The sequence below is a fragment of the Parastagonospora nodorum genome, assembly GCF_000146915.1.
Source record: "Parastagonospora nodorum SN15 chromosome Unknown scaffold_10, whole genome shotgun sequence".
Taxonomy (NCBI): Eukaryota; Fungi; Ascomycota; class Dothideomycetes; order Pleosporales; family Phaeosphaeriaceae; genus Parastagonospora; species Parastagonospora nodorum.
Genome location: NW_001884558.1, coordinates 585,469 through 606,182, shown reverse-complemented (window position 1 = coordinate 606,182; position 20,714 = coordinate 585,469). Strand labels below are relative to the sequence as shown.

At 53.4% G+C, this 20,714-nt stretch overlaps 9 protein-coding genes across 9 annotated transcripts; 7 read left to right on the top strand and 2 right to left on the bottom strand.

Moving 5' to 3' along the window:
* Positions 1 to 225: 225 nt before the first annotated feature.
* On the top strand, positions 226 to 1,415 carry SNOG_06954 (hypothetical protein; the record flags this gene model as incomplete). The annotated part of the gene is made up of 2 exons (XM_001797259.1): positions 226 to 1,207; positions 1,258 to 1,415. The coding sequence occupies 2 exons, from the start codon at positions 226 to 228 to the stop codon at positions 1,413 to 1,415; spliced, it is 1,140 nt and encodes a 379-aa protein (XP_001797311.1).
* Positions 1,416 to 2,043: 628 nt separating this feature from the next.
* Positions 2,044 to 3,979, top strand: SNOG_06953 (hypothetical protein; the record flags this gene model as incomplete). The annotated part of the gene is made up of 4 exons (XM_001797258.1): positions 2,044 to 2,095; positions 2,117 to 2,435; positions 2,489 to 3,108; positions 3,159 to 3,979. 4 exons carry the CDS (start codon positions 2,044 to 2,046, stop codon positions 3,521 to 3,523), a joined length of 1,356 nt encoding a protein of 451 aa, XP_001797310.1. The 3' UTR covers positions 3,524 to 3,979.
* Positions 3,980 to 4,801: 822 nt separating this feature from the next.
* Positions 4,802 to 9,151, top strand: SNOG_06952 (hypothetical protein; the record flags this gene model as incomplete). Its single annotated transcript, XM_001797257.1, has 6 exons — positions 4,802 to 5,285; positions 5,376 to 6,652; positions 7,034 to 7,622; positions 7,882 to 7,955; positions 8,062 to 8,531; positions 8,581 to 9,151. The coding sequence occupies 6 exons, from the start codon at positions 4,802 to 4,804 to the stop codon at positions 9,149 to 9,151; spliced, it is 3,465 nt and encodes a 1,154-aa protein (XP_001797309.1).
* Positions 9,152 to 9,589: 438 nt separating this feature from the next.
* Positions 9,590 to 11,985, top strand: SNOG_06949 (hypothetical protein; the record flags this gene model as incomplete). The annotated part of the gene is made up of 5 exons (XM_001797256.1): positions 9,590 to 9,710; positions 9,865 to 10,222; positions 10,280 to 11,020; positions 11,299 to 11,864; positions 11,939 to 11,985. The coding sequence occupies 5 exons, from the start codon at positions 9,590 to 9,592 to the stop codon at positions 11,983 to 11,985; spliced, it is 1,833 nt and encodes a 610-aa protein (XP_001797308.1).
* Positions 11,986 to 12,280: 295 nt separating this feature from the next.
* Positions 12,281 to 14,416, bottom strand: SNOG_06947 (hypothetical protein; the record flags this gene model as incomplete). Its single annotated transcript, XM_001797255.1, has 2 exons — positions 12,281 to 14,159; positions 14,214 to 14,416. 2 exons carry the CDS (start codon positions 14,414 to 14,416, stop codon positions 12,281 to 12,283), a joined length of 2,082 nt encoding a protein of 693 aa, XP_001797307.1.
* A 48-nt stretch (positions 14,417 to 14,464) lies between these two features.
* Positions 14,465 to 14,721, bottom strand: SNOG_06946 (hypothetical protein; the record flags this gene model as incomplete). Its single annotated transcript, XM_001797254.1, has 2 exons — positions 14,465 to 14,516; positions 14,615 to 14,721. 2 exons carry the CDS (start codon positions 14,719 to 14,721, stop codon positions 14,465 to 14,467), a joined length of 159 nt encoding a protein of 52 aa, XP_001797306.1.
* A 671-nt stretch (positions 14,722 to 15,392) lies between these two features.
* Positions 15,393 to 18,575, top strand: SNOG_06945 (hypothetical protein; the record flags this gene model as incomplete). The annotated part of the gene is made up of 3 exons (XM_001797253.1): positions 15,393 to 15,866; positions 15,887 to 16,554; positions 16,655 to 18,575. 3 exons carry the CDS (start codon positions 15,393 to 15,395, stop codon positions 18,573 to 18,575), a joined length of 3,063 nt encoding a protein of 1,020 aa, XP_001797305.1.
* Positions 18,576 to 18,591: 16 nt separating this feature from the next.
* SNOG_06944 (hypothetical protein) lies at positions 18,592 to 18,775 on the top strand (the record flags this gene model as incomplete). Its single annotated transcript, XM_001797252.1, has 2 exons — positions 18,592 to 18,666; positions 18,701 to 18,775. 2 exons carry the CDS (start codon positions 18,592 to 18,594, stop codon positions 18,773 to 18,775), a joined length of 150 nt encoding a protein of 49 aa, XP_001797304.1.
* A 195-nt stretch (positions 18,776 to 18,970) lies between these two features.
* SNOG_06943 (hypothetical protein) lies at positions 18,971 to 20,490 on the top strand (the record flags this gene model as incomplete). The annotated part of the gene is made up of 5 exons (XM_001797251.1): positions 18,971 to 19,031; positions 19,303 to 19,632; positions 19,683 to 19,838; positions 19,887 to 20,262; positions 20,310 to 20,490. 5 exons carry the CDS (start codon positions 18,971 to 18,973, stop codon positions 20,488 to 20,490), a joined length of 1,104 nt encoding a protein of 367 aa, XP_001797303.1.
* Between the last annotated feature and the right edge of the window lie 224 nt (positions 20,491 to 20,714).

The window sequence follows — 20,714 nt, the reverse complement described above, 5'->3', positions numbered from 1 at the left end:
CACACTCGCTGCGATGAAAAAAAGCCCATATGTGGCAACTGCGAACGTCTAGACATTGTTTGCGAGCGATCCGATGATAGAACATGGAAGATGACGTATTCAGCACCTCCAGCACAGCCTGTCGATGAAGAGACATCGTTATTAGAGATCTTCCAGTCACACATGGATGAACTGGAACCGGTTGCGGACGGTGTACGCCCAGGTAGCTTTTCTAACATAGGCAGCATGTATACGCCCCCGGCCACGGCGGTCTCTAATCCATCAACGGGGACGATATCTCTGACATCTGAAACTGCATTTCTTCTGCAGACATATGTCCGCACAGTCGCCACATGGATGGATCTTTTCGATTTCCAGAGCTCTTACCAGCTACGAGTGCCTCGACTAGTGCTCAACTCACCCTTATTGTTCCATGGCGTGTGCGCTTTCACGGCGAATCATCTAGCGCTTTCTAACGCGAGCAACAACCCTGCTTGGAGAGTGGTAGCAGTAAAGCACTATGGTGAGGCGCTGCGTTTACTCATTGAAGCCTTGAGCATGCCTGATCATGAGCACGCTCTAACAGCCAGTATGTTGCTACTGAGCTACGAAATACATAAGGCTCAAAGGTCTGAAGACTACCGACGACATTTTCTGGGTTTGTCAACTCTGATCAGGTCTCGAGGAATTACTGCACAGAGTCCTGGCACAGATCGAGCGAACTTCTGGATATACGTCAGACATGAGATTGCACTCGCTTTCTCAAGTGGAACGACGCTGGTACTGGATCCCGTCGAATGGGCAGTGACTTGGATGGAAGGGGAAACGCGTGAGGACGTCCTGGGCAATCATGTTGTGTGGATTTTGGCCAGAGTCGTTAACCTGATTCACGGCCCGCATGGGCGATCTACTGCCAGCAAATCTAAACGAGAGGCTTTTCTGGAGGAGCTTGAGGTCTGGCGCGCCGGCTTGTCAGACACGTTTGTTGGTATCCCGTACGGCGAGCAGGACGAAGAGGGTTTTCGTAAGGTCTACTTCCCGGTCGTCGCTGCCGCTGCCGCCGCCTTTTGGTACCATATTGTTCACATCCTTCTCTATGCAGAGCCAACGCTACAGGACGATAGCTACATACCTCTCATTCAAGAGCAAGCTATGCAAATCACAAATATCGCCATTTCAGATTTCCCTGCAGCTTTGAAAGTCTTCTCGACCCATGGTCTGTTCTACGGTATGTACATTCTCATTTATGCTTGGCTGCAATTATGTATCTACTACCAGATCCCTCGTTGACTTATCTACAGCTGCAAAACACATTCAGGGCATTTCTCGAAAAGCACGTATATGGAATGTACTCAAAGTTGTTGAAGCAGAAACCGGGATACAATACAAGAGCGACCGTCAAGCATCTGCAAGATCTTGTTGAGCAGGACCGCTGATCGCTTCTTGTTTGAGAGTACAAAGGTCCTAATGTTAGAATCTGCAAGTTGCTGTGCCTTTTATGCACTGAGGCGGCAGAGTTTCAAGATTGTCGTGTGACTTGCGGACGTCCAGCTCGTTGGGTGCGCCACCGAGGGGCGCAGCAACAGCGCCAGGGAGGGCGAGATACAGGCGCTTAACCCCAACTTCTCGACACATCAGCCACCGATGCCAGAAGAACTTCAAAATCGATTCAACTCGAATATATACTGTAAAGCTCGAGGTTGCCAGTTTAGTCTCTAATCTAGCAGTCTTGGAAGCTTCACAAGTACCCTAAGGCTGCTTCATTGGTGAAGAGGGCGCGGCCAAGCAAGCCACCGGAGCAGTCTCGCTAACTATACATGCGACTCAGGCAGCGACAATTAGTGTTTGCAGCCTCCTGACCTCTTGCAGGAGAGAGAAGCGAATGGTACCCTGTCGAAGACCCGGCAACTGAACGCATGAATTTGCTAGCCACACACAGCCATTCCCATCCATATCTTCATGCGGCGTTTAACACGCTCAGCCACCCATAAGTGTTTCGACCAAGTTACACCGCACATCATAAAGTTGCTACGACCTGCCTCTACAAACTACCCAGCAGTTCAAATGGCGTCACAATCCAGTATTGCCAACTCTTCTTTTATTGACGATTGCATTAGTAAGAATAGAACCCTTCAAGATTGCTACGAAGATCTTGGACTTTTCAGTGAAAATGGCGACGCACGCAAGGACCCAGTCTTCCCCAAAGAGGAAGCAAATGATCTACACAGGAGAATCAAAGAAGTAGCCCAGTCTTTCAAAGCTGCCTATAGGAATGATAGGGATAAGCTCCTGGCTGATCTGATCAAAGAGGATGCTCTTGCCGATCAAGTACAAGAGTTGGGCGAATCCTACGGGCATCTACTCTGGGGTGGACCTGAGAGGTGTACAACACGATATGTGGGACAGGTAGTCAACCTCGATCAGCTCAATTGGGATGATGAGACCGACCAGAAATTGTAAGAGAAAAGCATGTGTTTTCTAGCGCATAGCAAGCTGATGGTATGGGCAGAATTCGCTTTTATTTGCGTTGCTGGATCACCAGAGTCGCCGTCCAGAGTCTACCACATAAGGGAAAAGTAAAGGGCAAAGTTAGAGCCAACACAACAATCGAGCATGACAATTCAGACGTCGAATACTCGGGAGCAGACTTTGTCCGAACTCCGCCGCGCGCGAAAGATGTATCGTCCTCGGAACTACCGATCCGCGCTCCGGAAGTGCCCTCGATGCTTCCTCCTGCAGATCGATCTCGAACCGAGCGAACAACTGTACAAACAGGGTCCATTATCGCATCAGACGCCACCATGGTGTCTGATGCCGGTTCTCGATCCCCCGCAACGCCTAACAAACGCAAAGCGCCACACCTACAGGGTCAGGAGTCGTCGGGCAAATTACAAAAAGTGACGAAAGAGGCACTAGCAAGTACAATCTCGTCCCAAAATCGACAGCGGCATGTATTCTCGGGATCCGTATCGCCCGGTCTTAATTTTCCCGCGTTTCCAATCGGACAGGCTCAGAGACGACAGAGAGAAAGCACATGCGATACCGATGTGACATGGGCACCCCCAGAGATGGAAAGAGTCGAGACCGAAGCCGTCAGTGACCTCAATCATGTGACGGGAGATACGCAAGGTACGTAAAACGTCTTACGCTTTCACACTGCCTGTTAACATTTCTACCAGAAGCATTGTCGGGTGCTGGGTTGGAAAACGATATAAACGGTTTCGACGCCCACCGCTCGCCCACTGCTGGACCGTCTGGCACTTACCGCAACCCTCGAAGACAGGACTCAGTCATTCCTTCTCCTCAACATGGTACAAGTAACCCACAATCCACCCGTACTCAAAGCATATTCCATACAGATATGGACATTATCAGCACTATCAAACAACGTAACTCGTGGCACACAACTCAAGTCGATGTAGGCAGTCTTGATAAGTGGCACCTCAAACAGCTTCGCATGGAGCTATTCAAGCTGCTTCTATCCTTTCTGAACGGCATCAATCAATTCGGCGCCGAAACTTACGAGCATGATGCCGAAAGATAGGTTAAATCACCTCCTTGTTCAACTCTGGATCAACGATGCTGATGTCATTCGCTCCAAAATTGGTCAATGAATTTGCAGAGGTAAAAAACGTATGGGATCATTGTACGAATATGCGGCTTTTATTGGCCGAGTTCCAGCATACCACAGGCTACTTTGGGAGACCTGGTAATAGCTGGAAGGAGCACCTTCGGCAGATGGAACGAGTAGACCACGCGAAAGCAAGTATTGCTTTCATCGACATGAAACGCGCGGTTTCTAACCAAGGGTTTGCCTCTGTTATTGGACCTCACTTCAATAATCGACTCGCGACGTTATTTGATCTGCTCACTCAGGTTGAGGGATGCAACGGAGTGGAAGAGTTTGGAGCTTTATCTTCATATAATGCGGAGCTTCTGGAGTGGTTTTCATGAATTACGACGACGATATCCGTCGAACCGTTAATATATGACATATAACTAACGAATGATAACGTGCTTTTCAAGGTCGGGAATTTGAATACGCAGTTGTCCTCGTACAGGGTTTAGGGCACGGCCTGAGCCTACCTGTGCCCTGGAACGATACATCCGCACAGCCCATCCGGACTAGGGCCATCTTAGAGTGTTGGCTAGCTTCGTTCTAATTGCGCGAGCCATCAATAACATGGTAGCTCCTCAATCGTGTGATGCATGTGTTTACCAGATATTGCAGCTTCTGATTCATGGCTGGAGAAAAGTGGTCGAAGTGGATCGAAATTAGAAATCGCGCAGGCCACACGCGGCCGTGCGCTACCTACCCGCCGCAACTCGTGACTAGGTAAGCTAAACCTTCTCACACCGACATCAAAGACTTTGCACCTCACACCGTACCCTGGGGGTTTAATTACGAAGACAACTTTTGGATGCGACATTTACGACTTCCATGCGGATTCTAACCGCTATTACGACACTGGGTAAGACGCATTTCACAACAACGCGTACCTCATCCCTCTTCCCAGAAGCAGCCTAGCCAGGCACCCTGGAGATGGCTTGCGTAGCAATTAGGACCATTTCGAGATCTACTCGGCAAACAGCTGTACAAAACATCTGGATAAAACACTGTTTCTGGCGGACACGAGGATCAGGATCTTTTCTTCTGAGACACAATTCAGCCTCATGAGCAAATTGGCGACAGTAAAACTTGCTTGTTTCTGCTGCCTGTGCTTGGTGCCTGCGCCATAGCTATAAGGACCTCCTTCTGGCCTCTTCACATCATTTCCACATGCACTAGAGCTTTGCCGACCCACAACTGACGGCAACCAGCATGGATCCATCTCGATATCGCCAGGCATATGCGGCGATGCTGCATACAACACAGCTAATAGAAGAGCGTTTGAATCAGGATTCTGAAAGCAAGGAGGAAAATGCAGGCCAAGAAGTCATACCCAAAGCGGCTTTCCAAGAGCAAGACCCTGATGGTATGGACTGGGAACCTACAGAATCGAAGACTCCCCCAGTCGAATGTGGACCACCTAAGCCTTTGTCCGAAAAGATGCGCCAGTTTCTGCCCGGTGCAGGAGAGGGAGACTTGCGGGCTGAAGATCGTGGCGAGAACGCTGTACTTCTGCATAAGCTCAAGGAAGGTGTTATCGTGGATGCTTGTATAGACAAGCTAGTTCGAGACTTACCCGACGTCATGAGCCATGATGACGTGTTGTCTTTTACACCTTCAACTATTGAGGTCCCCAAGGATTTCGGTCTTCAGCTCAGCATTTCGATCAACCATCATCTAGCTCAAGTGGCAGATCGTAAGGCTCTCGAAAAATACCGAAGATTACTCGGCCACCGCAAAGACGCATCAAAACGAAAACAAATCCGGCTGGGTTTCGATCCTGTAGAGCTTATCAAGAAGCAAGCAGTTACATTTTCAGAAACCATTCAAGATCCAGTGTGCACGCTCGACAACGAGATTCACAATATCTTCCGCGTTGACAACTGGCATGGCTGTTCCGATGCGATATACGAAGTGCTGAAACCTGCATTGCGGCTGGCTACTCAATTCATGACGTCCCGCGCAACCGCGCACTTCTGGCAGACACTAGTGTTCGGTAAGCGCGAGGCATGCGAAGACACCTCGAAGCTGTATGGACAGCCATGTTTCCGGATTCGAGAAACTGTTACCTGGGCAGAAGAACGTCAAGAGACCTTCAAAAACTTTCTGGAGAATCAAATCGACACAGTACACTTCTACTTCCACCACGACCCTCTGCCACCGGAAACTGCATACGCATCGATGGGCTTAGTCAAGGACTACAAGAATGGGTTGATGCGGAAACTTAATGAGAAATGCCACACAAGTCGCATTTGCCTGCACTCCGATTTCTACACGACTGCGAAGAAACTGAGCTTATTGCAATATCCGGAGCCTGCGATGGTCTTGCGCTTCAACTTCTTTCTCGCCATTTGTCTTGCGCATGAGATCTCTCATTTCTGCGAGGTATCTGGGCCGCATCACGACCATCCGTTGCTGTCAGAGCCAGAGGTATTCTTCGGGGATAACATGTGGACTGAGAGCGGCATTGCTTTTGAGTTGAAAGTGTTCGGTGGGCGCATCCATCCACTCTCCAGCCGTATCGACTGCAGCTTTGGGCTGGCCTGTCTCGATTATCCATTGAAGGAGCTTTACGACAAGGATGATAACATCCTGTATGCTCTGCCCATGGACTATATCCTGAAGCTCCAGCAAAAGGCGACTTGGGAGCAGGACTTTAGCGGATGTGGGACGGACGTCTTCTTCGTACCACGCACAGGTGGGCGGTCATACGAAATCAACGGTACGAATCTCATGATTTGGGAAGACGAGAGTGATGCCGACATTTCCGACCACGTCGATGGGCAAGACACCGAGTGGCAACGCATGGACGATGGATCGATTGCGAAGAATCCAAACTCCGGTAACCGCAGGCCGCAGCGACAGCATGCAGCTCATCGCTGGGGTCCATACAACCACAAGCGGAAGAACACGGGTGAAGCAGAGTCTATCGTTGCCAAAGCAGAGGTGGAGAACGTTGACGAGGTTGTCAAAACTGCAGCGGGAGAACAAAAGCAGCCGGTACAGGCAGAGGCGGTGGAGCTTGCAGAGGAAATCAAGGTGGCGGTGCCGGATCAGGATATGCTTTGAAGCAAGCTGTATCAACTTGGGAAGGGTGTTGTTCGCATTGTTACACTTGCACTTGTTGCATTAGCATCTAGCATCGGCGTTTTTGGATAGCATAGCATTTCTGGGAGCAAACGTGCGTGGAAATCACATTGTTATATCAGGTTTGTCCCACCCGAGAACTCTATATCCGAGTGCCCGCGCTTCATCATTCAGGAACGTTCCGTTGTCCGTATGCTCACCCCAGGTCCTAGCATTAACCCCACTTTCCTGCTGATGTACCATGGTACCAGCCTCATAATTACATTGCCTTTTTCTTCCCTTTCAGAATCGCATATTCTTCAGACAAAGCATTGAAGAAAACGCCAAAATGGTTGTAGACGATGAAAACTTTCGAAGAGATCGCCCGCCTCTATGATCCTATGGAAAGACGAATGCTCAAGGCCAATTCCTATCGACAAGCTCGTCATTTATAACGAAGCAAAAAAGGTCTCCCAGCTACAAATGAAGGTCACGAAGTACCCAAGCCCAGTGGTTGACCCGGCCAGTCTGGTCGTCCATATCGATGGGGCGTGTCGTGGCAACGGCACCTCCTCTGCAAAGGCGTCTTACGGCGTATACTTCGGCCCCGAATCCTCACATAATACCAAGGGGATATTGCCACAAAGTCTGCCGCAAACCAGCACCAGGGCAGAAATTGAAGCTCTTCGACAAGCCCTCGATGTTATCTGCCGGGTTACCGACCAGGATTTTACGCTGACATACATCAAGATCGCCACAGACTCTAGCTTCTTGGTCAACGCGATGAGTAGATGGATGGACCAGTGGATCGAGAACGATGATGTTGGCTCTAATGGACAGAGGGTGGCGCACTTTGAAGTCTTGAAGGAGTTGCACGATAAGTTGGACTACATGGAATATAGTGATGAGGGGGGCAGGCATGTGCAGTTCTGGTTAATCCCACGAGACCTGAACGGCGAGGCGGATCGTCTGGCAAACATGGCTCTTGATGGGTTGTAGCTATGAAATCGTCTTCTGAATAGGATTTAGTAGCAGTGGCCATGAGCGAGGCTTCAAGCTGGTTGCATTGGCGACCATCAGATGCATGGGAGACTAGTCTACTTTAGGCCTAAACCGCCATGTTCGCTTAGGAAGTTGGTGAATCTTGGCGTCGCTGCACTGGAGTCATTTTGCTCTTGGACAACAACGACGACCACCTTTACCGCCCCATCCCCGCCCCAGTACAGCCTTCCCGACCAAAGCAATCATGGCGGACGCTCTCAAGGATGTGCCGTTCAAGACGGTCCAAGTTGACGCTCTCGTACGTACGAATTTCACAACACAACCCCGCCGGAAGCCCCGCCATTATGCTTCTTGCGCCGTGCAGGTGTCGAGTGTCTAGGATAAAGGCTGATTGGGGTGTCTAGGTCGCGATCAAGATTGCTACTGCGAGTGGTAAAGCGTTCCCTTCGCTTGCCACTGGTAGCCTGGTCGGCATGGAGAAGAATGGCGTCCTCGAAATCACAAACTCGTTCCCCTACCCCGAGATCAACACCGCGTCAGCCGATGGTCAGAACGACACTGCTGCAAACCTCTCTGCAGCGGCCCCGCGCGCCAAGCAGAACATCGCATATGGCAACGAGATGATCAAGTTCCTCCGGGAAGTGAACGTGGACGCGAACAACGTCGGCTGGTACACAAGCACAAGCATGGGCAACTTTGTCAACCTCAACACCATTGAGAACCAGTTCTACTACCAGAGCCAGCTCAACGAGAGGACCGTTGCGTTGATCTACGATGTCAGCCGGAGTTCGCAGGGCACCCTGAACCTGCGCGCATACCGCTTGTCTCCTTCGTTTGTCACAGCGTATAAGGAGGGCAAGTTCACAACTGAGAGGTATGCTTTGTCACTTATGCCAGCTTTGTATGCGTGCTAATTTGCGCAGCCTCCAGAAGAGCAGCCTCAGGTACCAGGACATCTTGGTTGAGCTCCCCGTTACTGTCCACAACTCACATCTCCTCACCTCCCTCCTCCACCAGCTGCCTTCGGAAGCGCCCAAGGAGGAGCTTTCTTTCCCACCCAACCTAGCGGCCCTGCAACAGGATCCCAACACCCCGCTGCCTCCCCTCTTCCCCAACTACGACGCGCTCGACCTGTCAATCGACCCCTTCCTCGAGAAGACGTGCGACCTGCTCCTCGAGAGCATTGAGAACCACCACACGGAGCTCAACAACTACCAGTACTACCAGCGACAGCTTGCCCGTGAGCAGACCAAGATTACCGCATGGCAACAGAAGCGCAAGGCAGAGAACGCGGCGCGCACAGCCTCGAAGCAGCCACTTCTACCGGAGGACGAGTGGCAGAGGCTGTTCAAGTTGCCAGCTGAGCCTAGCCGGTTGGAGACGCTGCTCAACTCCAGGCAAGTGGAGCAGTACTCGAGGCAGGTTGACGGTTTCGCTGCTGGCGTCACCTCCAAGATGTTTGCGGTGAAGAGCAACCTGCTTCCCGGCGAGTAAAGGATTTTTGGATTTTGTACGTTTCATGACACTTTATCTGGCATGGGCAAGGCGTTGGGGAATACCAGCTTCGCCTGTATGGCTGAAGATGAAGACTTTCAAAGAGGGCTGGCATGATTCGCGAAGCGGGCACGGGCTGCTCGAAGTATGCTCGGTGCGCCGTGGAGGACTAAAAGTGAACAAGCGCTCCATGGACCGTCATGCTCGGGTGGTGTTTGGCGGGCGGATTACGTTGGGGTCCCAAGCGAAGTAGCAGGCGTAGCCACATTGAGTACCAGATCAGACAAAGAATCAAGACGCTTTTGCGACAAAATCCGAGTGCTTCAGGTGACTAACAGCTTCATGATCAATAAGTGACCCGTCGCGCGTCGTGCACCGGAACGGTTCCTGCCCATGGTATTCCTCCTTAAAGCGCACATCGACGAACGTTAAAGCGGCATGTTGGACGCGATGCAAGTCGACGAGCGACTGTCACCCGTGCCCGCGCTTCAGCAGCTGCAGGCACTCCATCCCAACGCACTCACATCATCTTCAGCATTCTCCCGATGGGTCGCTATATGCACAAGCCCACCACCAAGCGCTACCCCAGCTACACCACGGGAGCAGTGCCGTATACCACCACCACCACCACCACCACCACCACCAATACGCCTTGAGCGGAGCCCCGCAACCTGCCCCGCACACGTTACAATACCAACACCATGCATTGCCAGGCTCGCCGGTGCAGTACGCCGCATTTCCAGGCTACCAACATGCCTCGAGCCCGCGATATGGCCCCGTCCAGCAGCTACAAGGCTCGCCACAGCTAGCCCACCACCAGCCCCTACCTCGTCCACCGCCCGTCCGCGCAGCGCCGCAACAGCCGATAGTGCAGCCATTCCAACTACCGGTTCAGCAGCATGCGCATGCAGACACAGCAGTGCAGGCTCAAGGCGCCGATGCGGATGACGCTCCCGCATCCAACCACGGCCAATTCCATGGGCTGAGGTTGATACCGGACCCGCCAGATCTCGAGGCATGGCGACAGAAGCTATTCGATGTGGACGAAATGATTACGCTGAATGAGGACGAGTGCGTTCATGTCTTTCCACCGTTCTGTACGTGTCCAAGAGGGCTAATCGCGACCAGATTCAAGATATATTTCCCTCACATCGACAACGTCTATTCACACCGCTCCACCCAACGCCACAAGCGCAAGCGCTTCGTCTCCCACTACTGGGACTGTCGACTCAAGGGCCGTCCTCCTGGAACAAAGAAGTCGACAGATCCGGACAAGAAGAAGAGGAAGCGCGTTGCAAGGGAGCGGGACCTGTGCGATGTCAAGATCAAGATCACCGAGTACTTTGATCACCAGGAGTATGTTGAGCAGGTAGGCCATGATCCACCTGATACGGGCGGAGACGCCACGAGCCAGAGTCAGAACTTCTTTGGGCAAACGCAGATGGGGCAACAATCGCGAGATGTTGATGGCTGGGACATGCCCACGAATATGGCCCAGTCAATACCACAGTTCGCAACTGGTCCAGGCTCACCCTCGACATCGCGCTCTTCGTCGAAGAAATACTATACGTTCCAGCGTGTCAATGGAAACGGCGGCAACGGCAAAGGCGATGGCGTAGCCGGCCCACATAAGCATACACTCGAGGAGAGCGATAGAGTCAAGAAGAATAGCGTGTTTAGATGGCTAGCCAAACGTGAGAAGGGCGATCGGAGAAAGTCACAGGTCAGTGTCTCTTCTTTTTCAGGCGTGATCGTATGCGCAGTTCACCTGCTTTCAAAACGTTCGCTGCTTCAGGCGAAGGCCACAAGTTACATTGGGAGTCTTCAAACACTTCTAGAGCTCGCAGCATCCGGGCCTGCGGAGAACCTGTGGTCTAGCTTGAAAGACTGCAACCATTGCAGGGTCTTATGCAGTGCCGATCATTTGTATAACGTCATTTCGATGCGCCTCAAGAGGTCACCAGAATCTTGTCTCAACATTATTTCCTGCAACTCTTCCAAAGCCTTACCTCTTCTATGTATCTCTTTCCAAAATTGCTACCTCAATCATCACTCGGTTTTTCAAGACCTGCGTCTACTTTCAAAACTTTACTTCTTTCACATCCCGACCACATCTCTCCATCATCCACATCGCGCTTCTCGTCAAGAGAAACCATTCGATCCAACATGACTGATACCAACCAGGGCGGCGACCCCACCAAGAAAACATACCACAAAAAGGCCACCGGCAACGCCTGGACAACCGTCAAGAACCACTCCCAAGAAAACGACCTAAAGCTCTACGGTAGCGCATTCTGGTCCGTCTCCCTCTCTCTCTCTCTTGCCCCAAACTTCCCCCTTCTAACACCTCACAGCCCCTTCGTCCAACGCGTCTGGATCTCCCTCGAACACAAGAACATCCCCTACCAATACATCGAAGTCGACCCCTACAGGAAGCCCCAATCTCTCCTCGCCGTCAACCCGCGCGGCCTCGTCCCCGCCCTGCGCCACGGCCCCACCTGGTCCACCCACGAATCCACCGTCATCATGGAATACCTCGAGGACCTGCATGCTGGCCCGCCTTTACTCCCCGCGGATGCGCAGTCCCGCGCGACGCAGAGACTCTGGGCTGACCATGTGAATCGCAACGTTATCCCGTGTTTTTATAAATTACTCCAGGCGCAGGCCGAGAGGGAGCAGGTGGAGCATGCAAAGGAGCTGCGGGAGCAGATTAGTAAGTTGGTTAATGCGGCGGATGCGCAAGGGCCGTTCTTCGCCGGCGCAAGTGTTTCGTTTGTGGATGTGCAGATTGCGCCGTGGGTGTTGCGGCTGAGGAGGGTGCTGGGGCCGTATAGGGGGTGGCCTGAGGCGGACGAGGGGAGTCGGTGGGGGAAGTGGGTGAGGGCGATTGAGGAGGAGGAGAGCGTGAAGATGACGACGAGTACGGATGAGTTGTATTTGGATTCGTACGAGCGGTATGCGGAGAACCGACCGGGGACGAGTATGCTTGCTGATGCGGTGAACTCGGGGAGGGGCCTACCGTAGGGAAGTTCAGACAATGTGGTAGTAGAAGTGGGATATGTGTATTTCTAATTGATGAATAATGATTGAAATGTGTATATGGTGGAGTGTATCCTAATTGTAGACACCTCAGTCGTCTTCATCATCATCGCCAAAAATTGCTTTAAACACATCTTCTGGCGCGCGCTCACTAGTCAGTGCCTCATTCTTCTCTACATCCACAACCGCATGATCAGTCTGTGGCGTCTCCTTAGGCCCGTCAGCCTTTCCCATCCACGCCGGTCTCTGCAGCCCCGGCCCATTCGTCAAGACCTCATGCAGCATCTTCTCCATAGCATTCTTCGATACTACTTCTTCCGTCTCCTTTCTAAAACCACCTTCACCGGCGTCACCACCAGGCGGCATATCAGGCGGCGGCTTGACATTGAAGCGCTTGCAGAGTAATCGCGATGGATGAAAAGGGAACGTAGTCCGTGTCATGGCGCCATACATGCCCAGCTTCGCTGCTTGTTCCGCTGGATCTTCTGGTTTCGCTGTGGGTTGGCGGAGGACATTCTCTTGACCACTCCCCGCACTGCCTTGTATCGTAGACGAGCTCGAAGACGTGAATCTCGAAGCCATGATGCCCGTCGTCGGCTTGAAGACCTCAGCGGCATGCGCGAATTCCTGCAATTCCTTGACCCAGTCTGAGATTGAAAGGCCAGACGTTCGCTCCGGCAGGTCAGTCTTCAGACCGGCGCGGAGCTCAAGGAACCCGACGTATCGTGCGCGCTTCGCAGGGTCTTCGGAATACGGCATCCAGCCTGTTGCGCCTTTTGCTAACGCCCCTGCCGCAATTCCCTTGTCGAGAAAGGGGACGAGGCTCCAGAGATCTTTGGGCTGCGCGGTGGCGGCTGGTAAGTGGCCTTCAGGACCGGATTGGCCTAAACCTTGAGGCAGGTCGGCTCTACCAGAGAGATTGGCGAGACGGTCGCGAGCATCCTTAGGTATGAAGTCGAAGACTGATTTGCCGGGAAGGGCCTTTTCTCCCAAGAGTGCCGAACGTGCCTTAGTGTCGAGAGTCGAGGCCTTTGCTGCTTCCGCAACAGATTGATACTTGGCAGGATCTGCAGCAGCAGCATTCTTTGAGGACTTCCAACCAGGGGGTATCTTGGGCGGCGGGTATTTGGGTTTATTTCTGAGTTCGGCGATGTCCGTGGCTAGAGTGAAACCCTTCAGCGGTGGCTTTCCGTCCATGGAATTCCTCGATAGCAGCGTGAGCGACTTGGAAGTATCCTTCTTCCTGGACACAAACACCGGCTTATCAGGGATGCCTGCTTTGGCGAACTTGCTTGGCTTTTTCGTCTTCTTGTCTTTGCCAATCGTCTTGTTGAACGTAATCTTGGGCCCAAGCTCGTACGGGTCTTCGTCATCGGAGCCAGTGTCGTTCAGAATGCCAACACCGAACGATGACTTCTTGACAACGGGCTTCTTCAACGCTGACTTTTTTGAGTCCTCGAGGAAATGCATGTCCGGTATGGCGCTGCGCTCTGGCTGTTTATCCGCTGCTACACTCAGTCGGGCTTCCGACAAGTATCCCAGGCCTTTTCGCTTCACTTCCTCCCGTGAGATTGTCATGATTCGGGCATCCTCTGGAGCGAACATGTGTGCAGCTGAGTCTCCAGAAGCGTCATCCTCCAGGCGAGCATTGCGACGAACTTTCCGACCAATGCCCTGGTCTCTGCGCCAGCCCATCTTCTGCGCAATCTTCACGCCCATGGTCTCCTCTTGAGTCAGGAAGAGCCCAAAAACATCGTTCTCATCCCCTGCACCAGCTTCGCCTATGCCAGCAAAGTTCTGCGCAGTCTCGAGCTGACGAGACTCAGCCGCTTGCGCCAAATCCTCCTCGTCCATGAAATCCTCGGCTCGCTGCGTCTGGCCATGGGATTGGTCTTTGTTGCGGTTCGCGCGGGAAGATACAAAGGTCTTGGGTGCCCATCCTTCTTTAGATCCAACTGTATTAAAGTATCTTAGCATAGTCAAGAAGTCTTGAGCTCGGGTCAGGGTTGGCTCAGAAACTTACCCTGCACTGAAGCCTCCAGTAAATGCACCGTGGAGTCTCCTGCGACCTCGTTCGTCGGTCACGGTCTGCTTCCATACTGGCACGAAGGCGCCATCGTCGCCGTCTTCATCTGGCAGCTCGGTGCCAAGAGACACATATTTGGATGGACGGGATCGCTTCTGGGCGGACGAAGGTGAATTCGCACGTGGGCGTTTGTACGCCATGGTTGATCCTCAGAGGGTGAATGCAGACCAATTGTGTTGAGGGTGTCGTCAATCTGGGCAGTCGCGAGGCATGAAGATGAGAAAGTTGGGAAAGCGCAATCTGGGTGACTAAGCAGCAGTACCGTATTGAACACGGGCAGCCGGATGCGGTGGTTGGTCTACACTTAAACTCGAACTGTTACCCGGAGCAGATTACACATCCAATCTGATACTTGAACGGATATTGGCTTCCCTCTGTGCAGCAGCATTGGTACTGCCGCCGAGGTTGCGATAGTGAACAGCGCCAGTACCGGTGGCTGGGCCATTGTGGGCCCTATGATGTATGCCAGCAACGGCAGCGTTTCCGACAGCAGCCCGATGTACAGAGACCCTGAGGCTGTCAAAGGTGATTTGCTGCTCAGACACAGCGAGAGTTTTGCGTGCCGTCTAGAAGGGCAATGTAGGCAAGGCGGATAGACGCCAGAATCACACAAGAGGCCCAACACGTCGCCTTGTCCAACCCCACCATTTTGTGTATGCCCTGTTCGGACCGCATTGGTGGACACAGCTAGCTCTCTAGTGCGCGGGCGCCGCTTGCACCCAACCATAAACAACTCATTGCAACCTGCCGTGAAGACGCTCTGTCGCCGCGAGTGAAGAGTAAAGCCTGCTCGCCTGTCCGCCTGTACGCCTGCCCGCCTACCCTGCCGTGACCGACCACGGCATTGCCTCCCTGTTCCTGCGGTGGTGCAAAGCCGCTGACTTCTGCCAACGCGCCCGTCATCTCATCTCGCCAAGGGTGCAGCTCCAACTGGCGACCCCTACAAGCACACGGGCTCGACATCGCTATCCACGCTCACTGCAAACTTTCAGCGCGTTGCCTAGCCACGCCGCAATTTGATCGCGTCCACATCGACCCCGGCGCCAGACAGGCTGAGTGCCCGTGAGCAGAGCAGTAGGCCCGCATCTGCACCCTGCGCCCGACCTCACCGACGCCATGTCGACGGCCACGCCAGCATCACCCTCGGTGGTTCGCAACCAGTCGACCCGGAGAGCGCCCCCTCATGCCAGTCCTGCTGATCGCCCCCATCGCTCGCAGAGCACCACATCACGGCCCAGCACACAATCGCACGCCCGCCAGCAGCAGGGCCTCAACAACGTCGCCGCCCGAGACTGGGAGCAGACCAACGTCGCAAACGAGGGCGTCCGTCGCAGCGAGTCCAGAGACCGTCCCGCCCCTACACCCGCCCGCACCGAGTCGAGCAGGAGGAGCCACGCGCGGTATGCATCAGACGCGTCCACCGTGTCCGCCATGCCTGCCAACGGAGTAGCCGCGGCACAGCCCGCCAGCACAAAGCGGAGGACCACCATCACCGCGCCGAGCACAGGAACATGGACGCTGGGAAAGACAATTGGCGCCGGCAGCATGGGCAAGGTCAAGCTGGCGAAGCACTTGGAGACTGGCGAGCAGGTACGTATGTCGTATAGTAGAGGCTGCATGGCACCTTTGGAGCGACAGAGAGTCAGAAGCTTCACTTCGACAACAATGCTAACTCGACGCAGGTGGCCGTCAAGATCATACCCCGATTTTCGCAGGACCAGCACCAGAGCGCCGCCGACCGCGAACGTGCCGACCACTCCAAAGAAGTACGAACCGCTCGAGAGGCTGCCATTGTCAGCTTGCTCAACCACCCCTACATCTGTGGCATGAGGGACGTGGTGCGAACGAATTACCACTGGTACATGCTGTTCGAGTTTGTGAACGGCGGCCAAATGCTGGACTACATCATCTCGCACGGCCGGCTGAAGGAGAAGCAAGCTCGCAAGTTTGCACGCCAAATCGCGAGTGCTCTAGACTATTGCCATCGCAACAGCATTGTCCATCGTGATTTGAAGATTGAGAACATCCTGATCAGCAAGACTGGCGACATCAAGATCATCGACTTCGGATTGAGCAACCTGTTTTCGCCTAGGAGCCAGCTGAAGACCTTCTGCGGAAGTCTCTACTTTGCTGCGCCTGAACTGCTACAGGCAAAGCAATACACTGGGCCCGAGGTCGATGTCTGGAGTTTTGGCATCGTTCTTTACGTGCTGGTCTGTGGGAAAGTGCCTTTCGATGACCAGAGCATGCCACAACTGCACGCGAAGATCAAGAAAGGGCATGTTGATTATCCGCCGTGGTTATCTGCCGGTATGTTGCCCACAACACAGAGATTGGTACTTGCTAATCCTGCCAGAATGCCGAAACTTGATTCACAGAATGCTGCAAACCGACCCTACCCAGCGCTTGACTTTGACAGAGATCATGAACCATCCATGGATAACGAAGGGCTTCAATAGCCCACCCGAGAATTACCTGCCTCAGCGTGAACCTGTCCAGCTGCCCCTGGACATGGAGATTGTCGAGAAGATGAACGGCTTCGATTTCGGCACAGTAGAGTACATCTCTGCCCAGCTAACCAATGTTCTCCAGTCTGACGAGTATCAACGAGCTGTACGATTAGCAGCTCGGAGAACCACCGCACACACACCTGACACTGAAAAGAAACGGGGCATGTTTGACTTCTACAAGAGACGCAACTCAATTTCTAGCAGAGAACAGTTGACAGCGTCTTCATCAGAGGACATCCAGCGTGGTCTCGACCCAGTCAACGCATACAGCCCTCTTCTGTCGGTCTACTTCCTCGTCAAAGAGAAGCGAGACCGCGAATTACAAGAGGCAAATCCAGGAGCTGTCGCCGTGCCGGTGAGCCCGGGCGAAAAGCCGCTGAAGATGCCGGATCTGCCAGCCCCACCAGCGGCGTACACCAACACGTCTACTTTCGAGATGGCGGGTGAGAAGCCCACTGGTGGACGATCGCGACCTCGAGCGCGAACACACGGCGAAGACGAAGTGACAGATAGCCTGAAGAAGATCGACCTCAATAAGCCACCGGGCTCGGTGTCTCCAGCGGTTCTTTCACCGCAAGTTGAGCATCCGAAGAAAGAAGGCGCAGCTGCTGGCCTGCTGCGACGTTTCAGCACTCGAAAACACCGGGGCCATGATCGATCAGAACACCCACCTCCACCAGCCGTTGCAGTGTCTGGGCCGCCAGAGCCAGCTACAGTTCCCAGGAAAAGCTTCAGTATTCGGAGACCAAGGGAGAGGGACACCGGATCGTCTCCACATTTGCAAGCGGGCGCTACCAACCAGCCAGAGCTTCTTTCGCCACCACACAGCAGCAATAGCGCTGCTCGCAAGTTCAAATCCCTTGGTCGCTCTACGAGTGTCAATTCAGCAGATCTGAGGAGGCGTCTCAGTCGACGGGGGCGTTCATCGGAGGACCCAGGGAATCCACCGCCCACAAGCGGATCCGATAGGTCCGACCTCAGTGCGCAGAAAGGGAGGACACTAAACGATGCTGCTTCGGACGATCTGTCCGCAAGTTCGCGGCCAGTGACAGCCTCACGCGCAAAGTCGCTTGGACATGCACGGAGAGAGAGCATCCAAGCCCGCAGAGCTCGCAGAGAGCATGCCAAGGAAGCCAACGTTCCCGAGGAAACCGATGCAGAGCTTGCACAAGCACAGGTAGAGGCCAATCGCAGCCCAGAAGTGAAGCCTGTCTTGTTGAAAGGTCTGTTCAGTGTCTCGACGACCAGCAGCAAGCCTTTGTCCTACATTCAAAGCGACATCATTAGAGTGTTGGATCGGCTCGGCATTCAGTGGGAAGAGACCAAAGGCGGGTTCAGCTGTCGACATACCCCAAGCATCGACCTCCACCAGAGTGTCGATTCACCAGCCTCTCCACCAAGCGGAAGCCGAAGGAGAATCAGCTTCGGCGGTTTCAGAGGAGCTGAAAAAGACCGTGACGAATTCCGAGATCAAAACCGCGTTCCCCATACTCCAAAATCCCGGCAGCGCCCGTCTGCTGCAGACCGTAGCTACACGAATACCGACGAGTCAGATGCAAGCGACGATCGGGACGACAGGCGGCCACGGTCTGGTCGTCCAGTAGCAGCTGGCGAAACAACAACACACGTTCAAAACGACATGGGTGGAAATATGTACCTAGACTTCGATATTCTAATTGTCAAAGTACCGCTGTTCTCGCTACACGGTATTCAGTTCAAGAAGGTGGATGGAGGGACATGGCAATACAAGAACATGGCCCAGGCTATCCTGCAGGAACTTCGGCTGTAGGGTAGTCACTTCAAGCATGGCGTTTACGAGATCTGCAACTTCTTTGTACGGGGCGCTGTCCGCTTCCTCGGGCTGGTGTCCTAATGGTTTCGTATGTAATTGTGAAGCTGGTACAATCCATATAGACAAGGTCGACATTAGAAACGGTCGACCACCGGCCACTGAAATTCTATTTGTTCATTCTTCCGAGTCTTTTCTAGGCGCCTGCGATGGTGGGAGGTTCGGGTACAGATGATATTTCTATGCGCTCTTCCCACTTACTATAGCTACCACATCTACACTTAGAGACTGGCATTTTGATTTTGTGATTCGCAATCGAATTGCTTGTTATCATTCTTGCTAGCGATATTGAGTAAGCGACCGGTACTATTGTGTGAGCAATTGCCGTTCACCCCATGAAGATCAAAGCTCGAGCTCCCGGGAGGCAGCGCCAAGCCGCTCGAGCGCGCCAGTGGGGTATGTATTCACGAACCTCACCTCTGAAATGCGGCCGAAGCGTAGCACACAATACAACGCGCCTTCACCCAACGTCCACACTTACCGCTAGCGCCTTCTCGATCCGACTACTTATTTGCCTACCGCGATCGTTCCTCTCTCCACCTACTACACCAAGAGCCTCATCACGACCGCGACTATTAGCGACCAATGCAACATATCTTCACGCACCAGCAGCAGTACCCTGGCGAGTGGCCCCAGGGTCATCACCAGCAACCGCATCACCATGTAGGCCAGCACGGGCAGCTTCAGGCACAGGCGCAAGCGCAAGCTCAGGCACAAGCGGCCGCCGCTGCAGCCGCCGCGGCGCAACAACAGCACTACAATCGCATCGCCGGTAACAACGGCACCTCTATACCAGGCAACAACATGATCCCCCCGCGCGGCCCTGCCAACGACATACAAGCGAACACGGACATCGGCATGACGGACGAGAACAAGCGCGTTCTTGACTGGATCGCGCAACTCATGAAGCCAGGGACGCGCGAATCGGCCTTGTTGGAGCTGAGCAAGAAGAGGGAGCAGGTGCCAGAGCTAGCTCTGATACTGTGGCATTCTTTTGGTATGGATTCTTTCAACGCGGGCGTATGGAGTAATAGCTAACGACAGCAGGTGTCATGGCTTCTCTCCTTCAAGAGATCATCTCCGTCTACCCTCTGCTCAACCCCTCGCAGTTGACCGCTGCCGCTTCGAATCGCGTCTGCAATGCTCTCGCGCTACTCCAGTGCGTTGCTTCTCACACCGAGACTCGCGGCCTCTTCCTGAGTGGTAATTTGCACCTGAGACATGGCGCAACGGCTGGCTGACCTTCCCTAGCGCACATTCCGCTCTTCCTCTACCCGTTTCTCAACACGACGTCCAAGTCGCGACCATTCGAATATCTTCGTCTTACTTCGCTTGGTGTCATCGGTGCTCTCGTCAAAAATGACTCCTCCGAGGTCATCAACTTTCTCCTAACAACCGAGATCATCCCGCTTTGCTTGCGCATCATGGAGACTGGCTCCGAGCTCAGCAAGACCGTCGCCATTTTCATCGTACAAAAGATACTCCTTGACGACATTGGCCTCGCGTACATTTGCCAGACCTATGAGCGGTTCTATGCTGTCGGTACCGTCCTTAGCAACATGGTCAACCAGCTCGTAGAACAGCAGACTGTTCGCCTGCTCAAGCACGTCGTTCGATGCTTCCTTCGGTAATTTCTGCTTCTCAACCCCTTTGGGTCTCTACTGACATTTCCAGCTTGAGTGATAATGCTCGCGCTCGCGAAGCGTTGCGTCAGTGTCTACCCGAGCCTCTCCGCGATGCTACCTTTTCCTCGGTGCTACGGGACGACGCGGCCACCAAGCGCTGTCTCGCCCAACTCCTAATCAACCTCTCTGACAATGTCGATGCTGCGAACAACCAGCAACTCATGCATTAGACTTTCTTCCTTGACATTCCGGCTTCGGCCACCTGAACTATCACGGCTTGGCTTCTACTACATTTGGCGTGGGGTACTTCATGGCTTGGCTCAGTTACATATCCTTTCGACTTCTTCTGACTCGGATTGCATTACGAAAATGGTGCGGCATGGGCGTTAGGGTCTCCTTCGGATGCGATACCCGTAGCAACAGTGTTCCGGCTGTTCTACCTTCTATAGTGCAT